This window comes from Gekko japonicus, unplaced genomic scaffold (genome assembly GCF_001447785.1).
Source record: "Gekko japonicus isolate JY-2015 unplaced genomic scaffold, Gekko_japonicus_V1.1 scaffold1064, whole genome shotgun sequence".
Taxonomy (NCBI): domain Eukaryota; kingdom Metazoa; phylum Chordata; class Lepidosauria; order Squamata; family Gekkonidae; genus Gekko; species Gekko japonicus.
The window spans coordinates 43,709-53,678 of NW_015176004.1; the positions used below are offsets into that span (position 1 = coordinate 43,709).

Genomic DNA, 9,970 nt, shown 5'->3' on the forward strand with positions numbered 1-9,970 from the left:
CTGTTACCTTCCCACCGAAGTGGTACCTATTTATCTACTTGCAATTTCTTGCTTTCGAACTGCTAGGTTGGCAGGAGCTGGAACTAGAGACGGGAGCTCACTCCATCATGCGGCACCCAGGTCTCGAACTGCTGAACTACCGACCTTCCACAGCCTGCAGTTCAGCGTCTTAACCACTTGAGCCGCCCAGCTTTTACTCATCAGTATAAGAAACCTGCATCTATGTATTATACATATATAGTGTTTTTTCTCTCCAAGTTGCCAGAAAAAGAGTTTTTTGGGGGGAGATTTTGTGGGCAAGATGTAAATATTTGCCAGTAATGTTAACATGTGTCAATAGAAAAGAAAAAGAGTCCAGTAGAACCTTGAAGACTAACAAAATCTGTGGAAGAGGAGGAGCTTCCGTGAGTCACGTCTTGCTTCTTCAGATACAGCATCTGTAGCTGAACAAGTGGGCAGTGACACACGAAAGCTCATCCTCTCTCTACCACAAATTATGCTAGTCTTTGTGGTGCTCCTGGACTCTGGCTCTTTTCTACTGCTATGGACAGACTAACAGGGCTACCCATCTTGATCTCTCTACATTTGTCCGTGACTGGGAAGCCCTGCCACTAGAGGGTGACCGTTTTGTTATGGAGCGGCGAAAGGAGCCGTCGGTAAGGCAGAAGATGCTGCTGTTGTGGGGAGAAAAGAGGGCTCCCTCCCAAGATCACAACTTGTGATCCATCCCTTAAACACCAATAATGTAGACTCCTGTGCCAGTGTCGTTATTTTTGGGGGAAGGTCTTTCAGTTCTCATCTTTTACACTCGTACCCCATCCTCCTCCTGAGGCGTTCAAAGTGGCCTACATCTATCTCCACTTCTCCATGTTGCCCTCTCACCAACCTGGGGTGGTAGGCCACACTGAGTGAGCGACGGGTACCAGTAAGGTCGGTGGCTGAGTGGGGGGTTGAATGCAGGGCGGTCTGAACTGTGCAGTCCTCTACGCATCACTGCATCCAGGGCTATTTTTGCAGCAGGAACTCCTTTGCATATTGGGTGACACACCCCTAATGTGGCTGGGGGGAAGGTCTTTCAGTTCTCATCCTTTACACTTGTACCCCATCCTCCTTCTGAGGAGTTCAAAGTGGCATACGTCTATCTCCACTTCTCCATTTTATCCTCTCTCTCTCATATATATATGACGAGGACTGGGGATCTGGGTTCAAATTTCCATGGTCACTGTTCAAAAACATTCTAAGGCCACTTACTGAAGTAACATATTGGAGGCATGTTATATTAGTATGCATAGAGGCAGTGTAGTGGCGCTCTCTAGGTGACCTTGGGACAATCCCTTGCACACCCCCTCAACCTACCTTATAGGGCTGTCGTTAGGGTTAAAATGGAAGAAGAGGAGATTGGATTTATACCCCGCCCTTCACTACCCAAAGGAGTCTCTGAGTGGCTTACAATCTCCCTTCCCTTTCCCTTTCCCTGAGAGCTCTCTCGAGAACTGCCCTTGAGAGAACAGCTCTGAAATAACTTCTGACTGACCCAAGGTCACACCAGCGGCTGCATGTGGAGGAGTGGGGGAATCAAACCCGGTTCTCCCAGATTGGAGTCCACACTCTTAACCACTACACCAAACTGGAGAAGAGAACCGCCTCCACACTCCGAGACATTATAGAGAAGGGGAATCTTCTGACCTGTGATAATCTACCACGATCCTTTTTGTGAAACAGGAGCCAGAAGTGATTAAACTTTCCCCCTCCTTGCCTGTCGCTGTTCTGTAGCAGCCAATGAGAGCCAAGCACTGCCAGGCCTGTCAGCACTGCGTCCGTCGCTACGACCACCACTGCCCCTGGATCGAGAACTGCGTGGGGGAGAGGAATCACCCCCTCTTTGTCGTCTACTTGGCTGTCCAGCTGGTGGTTCTGCTGTGGGCCCTTCAGGTGGCCTGGTAAGTAGGGGAGAGGTGGAACGGGCCTCAATGCCTTTAATTGGGGCAGGGTGGGAAGGAGAACAGCCCCTGCCCGAAGCTCAAAAAGACTTTGAGAAAAAGGCAACGCGGGGGTCTCCAACATGGCGCCCACCGGGCGTTTTTAGGAAGTGGGCGGGGCAGTGCGGGGCTCTTGCCCCGTACGGCTTCTGATTGGCCACTGGAGATCTGATGGGCTGTGCATATGAAAACAGCATCCTTTCCATTGGAGTTGCCAACTTGCCACCACTCCCTCACGCGTTTTCCCCGTGAATGACCCCTCCTCTCCACTCCACTGGGGCCCCCTGCAGTTGTGTGGCGATGCCTCCTGCAGCTGCCATTTTGTGGCCACCCTTTTTCCGAATCCCAGAGGTGTCCGCAGGCTCAAAAGAGGTTGGGGACTCCTGATATCAAGAGCTGCACCGGTCCGCCCATCATTTCCCAACACGGCTCAGAACTGTGCAGTCTGTGACAAATGGGAGGTTCTCAGCACACAGCAGTCAGTGCTTTAGATCAGAGTCAGACTATCGATCCACAGAAGTGGCTGGCAGCAGTTCTTCCAGTTTGGTGTCGTGGATAAGTGCGCGGACTCTAATCTGGGAGAACCAGGTTTGATTCTCCAGTTCTCCACTTGCACCTGGCTGGATGACCTTGGGCAAGCCGTAGTTCTGATAAGAGCTGTCCTTGAAAAAGAGCCGTTTCTGTCAAGAGCTCTCTCAGCCCCACCGGTTCTGCTGTGGGCCCTTCAGGTGGCCTGGTAAGTAGGGGAGAGGTGGAACGGGCCTCAATGCCTTTAATTGGGGCAGGGTGGGAAGGAGAACAGCCCCTGCCCGAAGCTCAAAAAGACTTTGAGAAAAAGGCAACGCGGGGGTCTCCAACATGGCGCCCACCGGGCGTTTTTAGGAAGTGGGCGGGGCAGTGCGGGGCTCTTGCCCCGTACGGCTTCTGATTGGCCACTGGAGATCTGATGGGCTGTGCATATGAAAACAGCATCCTTTCCATTGGAGTTGCCAACTTGCCACCACTCCCTCACGCGTTTTCCCCGTGAATGACCCCTCCTCTCCACTCCACTGGGGCCCCCTGCAGTTGTGTGGCGATGCCTCCTGCAGCTGCCATTTTGTGGCCACCCTTTTTCCGAATCCCAGAGGTGTCCGCAGGCTCAAAAGAGGTTGGGGACTCCTGATATCAAGAGCTGCACCGGTCCTCCCATCATTTCCCAACACGGCTCAGAACTGTGCAGTCTGTGACAAATGGGAGGTTCTCAGCACACAGCAGTCAGTGCTTTAGATCAGAGTCAGACTATCGATCCACAGCAGTGGCTGGCAGCAGTTCTTCCAGTTTGGTGTCGTGGATAAGTGCGCGGACTCTAATCTGGGAGAACCAGGTTTGATTCTCCAGTTCTCCACTTGCACCTGGCTGGATGACCTTGGGCAAGCCGTAGTTCTGATAAGAGCTGTCCTTGAAAAAGAGCCGTTTCTGTCAAGAGCTCTCTCAATCCAATCTCTTTTTCTTTTACCTCACAGGGTGTCTGTTGTGGGGAGGGGAAGGAAAAGGAGTTTGTAAGCCGCTCTGAGACACCTTTGGGTAGTGAAGGGCGGGGTATAAATCCAAATTCCTCTTCTTCTTTTACCTCACAGGGTGTCTGTTGTGGGGAGAGGAAGGGAAAGGAGTTTGCAAGCTGCTCTGAGACACCTTATGGTAGTGAAGGGCGTGGTATAAATCCAATCTCTTCTTCTTCTTTTACCTCACAGGGTGTCTGTTGTGGGGAGGGGAAGGGAGAGGAGTTTGTAAGCTTCTCTGAGACACCTTTGGGTAGTGAAGGGCGGGGTATAAATCCAATCTCTTCTTCTTCTTCCTGGGTATGTGGCAGGAAAAGGTCTCTTTCTCTCCACATCGGTTAGTTGACCTGGATATGCCAGGAATAGAACCTGGGACTTTCTGTACGTGAAGATGGTGCTCTGTCAATGATGGGGCAATTACAAGGTCTCTTTCTCTCCACATCGGTTAGTTGACCTGGATATGCCAGGAATAGAACCTGGGACTTTCTGTACGTGAAGATGGTGCTCTGTCAATGATGGGGCAATTACAAATTTCAGCTGGGTTCAAAGAAGGGGTCCAAAATCACTACTGACAACTGGAGTAGTCCCTGAGGCTGCCCTGGCGGGGAGGGCAGGGTATAAATAGAATAAAATAAATAAATAAATAAATATTGATCGACCAAGGAAAGCATCTATTCCTAAGAAAATCCAAGATGCTGACACTATGACATTGTTCATCCTTGGTACTTACAGCAAAGTTTTACATCACAAAAAGGCAGTCACTATCAATGCACGTCTACTCCACACTGCACTAACTTTAAACTAATAGAAAAGCAATCTATACTTAAGAACATCAGAAGAGCCCTGCTGGATCAGACCAGGGGTCCTTCTAGTCCAGCATCCCGTCTTACGCTGTGTCCAGCCAGTTACTCTGGAGGTCCAACAACAGGGCAGAGAGGCCGAGGCATTCATAAAAACATAAGAAGAGCCCAGCTGAATCATACCAGTGGTCCACACAGTGGCCAGCCAGTTCCTCTGGAGGGCCAGGAACAGGGCATAGAGGCCAAGGCCTTCCCTAGAACATCAGAAGGGCCTTGCTGGATCAGACCAATAGTCCATTCAGTCCAGCATCATGTCTCACAGAGTAGCCAACCAGTTCCTCTAGATGGCCAACAACAGGGCAGAGAGGCTGAGGCCTTCCCTAGAACATCAGAAGAGCCCTGCTGGATCAGACCAGCGGTCCATCCAGTCCAGCCTCCTGTCTCACACAGTGGCCATCCGGTTCCTCTGGAGGGCCAGCAGCAGGGCTTAGAGGCTGAGGCCTTCCCCTGATGTTGCCTCCTGGCTCTGGGATTCAGAGGATCAGTGCCTCCGAAGGTGGAGGTTCCCCCCAGCTACCATGGCTTCCTTCCTAACATACTTTTAAAAACACCACTACCTTATCTGTTGTGTGCTGCTAACGGGACATGGACTGCTGACTGCTGTCGTTTCAGAAAACAGGATCTGTGTGAAAGGCTTAGTTGATATTAGCTTGCCCTTTGAGGCAAGGAATGCAGAGTTTTGGAGACTTCAGCTAAAAGCATAGATAACAGTGCTGGCCCTTCACTGGGTCAAATGTTCCCCCCTCAGTCCTTTACTTGGCCTTCACTGACATGGCTACACGATGGCCCATTCACGCTGCACCTTTCCCCCCTTCCTCAGTGAACTGCTGCCCCATCCACAGTGTCTGGCTCGCATCGTCTCCTGCCGGGCCCTTCCCTCATCTGCTCTGCTACCTGCCTTTAGCCCCATAAGCTGTGGCTGGCTGTGACTGAATGTACCTGGTCATTTGCTGACAATATCAGGCCCTCTTGAAACCTCACAGAGCACCTGAGCCAATGCTCAAGTCTTCTGCTCAGAAGGAAGCAGAACTTGTCAGCATCAGAGTTCAACCTAAAGTCTGTGTGTGTGTATTAAAAGGGAGAATCTATAGCAACATCCTTGATCAAGTCAAAGGCAAGTACTTGCACACCTCCCCTGCACAATAGGTAATGATAATTAATAGTAACAAAAGCATTTATTTTTCAAATTCCAGAACAGCAGCTGTGGGTGTTGTGCAGCAAAACCAAACTGACATTTCAGTCATGCGCTTTATTCTAGCATAAGCTTTCAGGGAGTTAGAGCCTGCTTCCTTAGATGCATGAGGTGGATCCTCATGTGTGAGTGTGTATACATGCAGACACAGCCTTTTTACTGGGGGAACACGCAGGAATGGAGTTCTGGAACCTCTTCTATAGTTCCGCGGGGCCTGCAAGACGGAGCTCTTCCACCTGCCACTATTACCACCACCAATCCTAATTACAGAGCCCTGGCCCTTGGCTTTGACATCCACAGCCTGTGCTGCCGCTCATATCAGGAAGATCATTGAGCAGAACATTTAGTTAGGCCTTTGCATGCACTCATACAGTATGCCGTCACTAAGTAATTAATTAATCATCGCTAGCACCTTATGATACTGAACTGTTTTATAAGTAAACTGTTTTTAGATGATTTTTTGTGGGTCTTGTTATTTATGTACTTGTGTAAGCCGCCCTGAGCCTGCCTCGGTGGGAAGGGCGGGGTATAAACAAACCTCTTCGACAAAATTCTTTCCAAAATGATTAAAAGTTCATGAGTTTTCAGTATACGGCACCTCTTTTTCAAAACGAAAAAGCCCTGTGTGTGTGTTTGTGTGTGTATATACACAAGGTATTCTGAGCTTGCTGTTCAATTTTTTCCCCCTCTATAACCATGCATAACTGGAGAAGACCCTGATGCTGGGAAAGACTGAAGGTCAAAGAAGACGGGGACGGCAAAGGATGAGATGGTTAGACAGTGTCATAGATGCAACGAACATGAAATTGAGCAAACTTCAGAGGACGGCGGAAGACAGGGAGGCCTGGCGGGATCTGGTCCATGGGGTCGCGAAGAGTCGGACTCGACTGTGCGACTGAACAACAACAAAATATACACACATATGCATATGCATGGTTATAGAGGGGGAAATATTGAACAGCAAGCTCAGAATACCCTGAAATGCAGAGTTCCTCGTTCTAGGATTGCATTGAAATGTTCACATCATCCAGCAGTGACCATGCATGCCACAACAGCAGTAACTGGTGATAAGCGGAGATCCCTGTTTACATTTTATTTCCATATCAAGCATTCAGGTCATTTTAGGGAAGTTATGGTAGGCTGCACCCCCAGTCCCGAGGTGAAAGCAGACGCTGCACAGATCAGACTCTCAACTGCTTTGTTACACTGTTGGCTGGGAGCAGAGGGACCGTGGCTTAGTGGTAGAGCCTCTGCTTTGCATGGAGAAAGTCCCAGGTTCAACCCCCGGCACCTCCAGTTAAAAGGCCCAGGCAAGAGGTGACGGCAGAGACCCTGGAGAGCCACCGCCAGTCTGAGTCAACAATACTGACCTTGATAGATGGTTTGACTCGGTATATGGCAGCTTCATGTGAGAGCAGGGTGGAATAAATGCAAAGCTTATGGGGAGGGGCTGTGGTTCAGTGGAAGAACCCTCTTGCTTGGCATACAGAAGGTCCCAGGTTCAGTCCCCGGCATCTCCAGTTACAAAGGACCAGACCTTTGACCCTGGAGAGCAGCTGCCAGTCTGAGTAGACGATACTGACCTTGGTGAACCCTTGGTTTGATGCAGTATGCGGCGGCTTTGTGTGCGCGTTCATGTGTGTGTGTTCATGTGTACAGATTGGTACTTCAATGCCTACTTTCCCCCTCTTAAACACAAGGTCCGGCCTGAACTTCGAGCTGTCCTGGTTGTGGCTTCAGCACAACTTCCTCCTCCTCCTCTCCTTCCTTGTGATCGTTGTCTTCACCGTCGTGGTCTCGCTGCTGCTGGTTTCGCACCTGTACCTGGTCTCATGCAACACCACCACGTGGGAATTCATGTCCCGTCACCGCATTTCCTACCTGAAACAGTGCAAAGAGGAGAACCCGTTTGACCAGGGCATCTTCCGCAATCTCTGGAAGTTCTTCTGTGCTTGCCGCCTGGTCGCCTGGGAGAATCTGTATTTCCATGGGGAGGGGGACACCAGCGTGTGAGGCCGGAGCGGATGCCAAGGGAGCCCAAGCCGCTAAGTCTTTGGGTCGAGCGCTCCACAAGCTTTCGCCAGAGTCGGGAGCCAGGCCTCATCGCACAGAGAGGCTAAAAGAGCTGGGAGCTGTTCTCAGCACAGCCCGAGGGGATGTTAGTTGTGAACAAAAAACTCCTTTGTTGTTGACACAAAGTGCTTTTATGTATTGGGGGGGGGGAGCGCCGGCCAGCTGCTGCTGCTGCTCCTAGAAAACCACAAGACGAAAAACAGCTCCTTGTGGTTTCTGAATCTGCGGGTGTTCTCGCCAAAGGGACCAGTTTTCTTGTGCAAGAACGGATCTGTTTCATTTTTTAAAACAGCAAAGTTGAAGTGTCAGGCTATAACTGAAGATGTATAACCCAGCGGTCAAAAAACCCTGTTGCCTTTGACTCTTAACCTGACTGGAAACCCAGGATTTGTAGTCGGCGTGTGTGTGGTGGTTTTGTGGGGTCCCCCAGCGTGGTGCTTGGAGGAACCATGGTGACGACAGATGCCTTTCCTAGAGCCTGCCCACCAATGCTCCCTCTAAGCTGTGGAGTCCTGTGAGCAGAAATTCTCCTTTGTGAGCTACCGGCATTAAAGTTGAGAGCAAACGATTTGGCTACTGCATGAATTAGTTTGCTCTGGAGCCACATCCTTCCTGAGCTAAGACAAAAATGTGTGAGCTGGAGGCTAAAAAAACTGTGAGCTGGCTCACACTAACACAGCTTAGAGGGAACTCTGCGTGCCAAGTATTTTTAGAAAGTGGGTGGGCCAGGTGTATCAGCAGCTGTTCTGATTAGCCACTGGAGATTTAATTGGCGTTGCAGATTTTTGCCAGCCGCTTCCATCACAGCACAACAGTCTTCACTGTGTGATTGAAAGCAAGCTACGGCAGCCATTTTGTGGCTGGCGCCACCTGCTGCAACAGCCATTTTGCGGTTGGGCCCACTACCTTGTGTCAGAATTCCCAAGGTGCCTGCAGGTTCAAAAGGGTCGGGGGCGTGGGGACCCCTGCTGTCCTTGAGACATCATAAAACAAACCTCAGTGTGGCCTTTTAAGACCAAGCCAGGAAGTCCTCAGGCTCACAGGCAGGGCAGAGCCAAGACTGCCACTGAATGGGAAGTAGGAAGAGCCAGTTTGGTGTAGTGGTTAAGTGCGCGGACTCTAATCTGGGAGAACCGGGTTTGATTCCCCACTCCTCCACTTGCACCTGGCTGGATGACCTTGGGCAAGCCGTAGTTCTGACAAGAGCTGTTCTTGAAAAAGAGCAGTTTCTGTCAGAGCTCTCTCAGCCCCACCTACCTCACAGGGGAGGGGAAGGGAAAGGAGTTTGTAAGCTGCTCTGAGACACCTTTGGGTAGAGAAGGGCTGGGTATAAATCCAATCTCTTCTCTTCTTCTTCTTCTTCTCAACTTGTTGTGCTGCCTGAACTGAGCAAAGCGATAAACAGAACGCACCCTTCGGTCCTGGTTTGAAGGTTTAGAACTAACCACCTCTTTCAGATTCGGGAAACGCAAAACCGTGGTTAGCTCTGAACTGAGATGTTTTTAGGTTTCCAGGGGTGCCTGAATGACTTGGAAAACTTTCTGACGTTCTTCTGAACAAACCTAAGTCGTTTATGTCATCTGAAGACTGCTGCTGCGGGCAGTGCAACTGAGACGCCAGCTGTCTTCAGAGTGTGGTTAACCCATCAGCAACCAACAGTGGGCCCAAGGAGTCTCCCTTAGCCCTAGTGGGAGGGCTGCACGTTACAAATAACCAGGGTTTTCCTTTAACTCTGGATATGCAATGCAGTGCAAATACAGTAGTTCAGAGTCTGACAACATTGGGTAAAACTGTAACTTTAGTTAATGATGCCCATTGTACTTGCTTGTTAAAGGAGGGAATTTTGTTCCTGATGAGACTGTGTAGGCTTAGGTTTACCAGCTCTGAGCTGAATAATACCTGGAAATTGTTTTGGGGGGGGGAGGACCTCAGTGGGGTCGAAGGCCACAGACTCCACCTTCCAAAGCGGCCATTTTCTCCAGGGGAACTGATCTCTGTTGCCTGGAGACCGGCTGTAATGCTGGGAGATCTCCAGCGACCACAAGGAGACTGTAAGTGAAAATCAAAAAGGGAAAGCACTGCAATGAGACGCTCTCTAGTAAATTTTCTAATTAATTATAATATACAATATTTTGACATGGATAGGTTTATCATGTGTACCGGGGGTCGTTTCATAGAAAAAGAGCTAGGGGAACTCATTAGCATAACTCATTAGCATATGCCACACCCCCTGACATCACCGGAAGTGTGTCATAAGGCCACACCCCCTGACATCACCGGAAGTGTGTCATAAGGCCACACACCCCGCCCCCAACGGTCCCGGCCGCC

The 9,970-nt window shown here is 50.2% G+C and overlaps 1 protein-coding gene across 1 annotated transcript in view; it reads left to right on the plus strand.

Annotated features, from left to right (window-relative positions):
• Positions 1 to 8,183, plus strand: part of ZDHHC12 (zinc finger, DHHC-type containing 12) — a 16,143-nt gene extending 7,960 nt beyond the window's left edge. Inside the window, 2 exon segments of the mRNA XM_015426463.1 lie at positions 1,723 to 1,940; positions 7,270 to 8,183. Coding sequence (XP_015281949.1) covers positions 1,723 to 1,940; positions 7,270 to 7,582 — 531 coding nt within the window. The 3' untranslated portion in view covers positions 7,583 to 8,183.
• Positions 8,184 to 9,970: the final 1,787 nt, after the last annotated feature.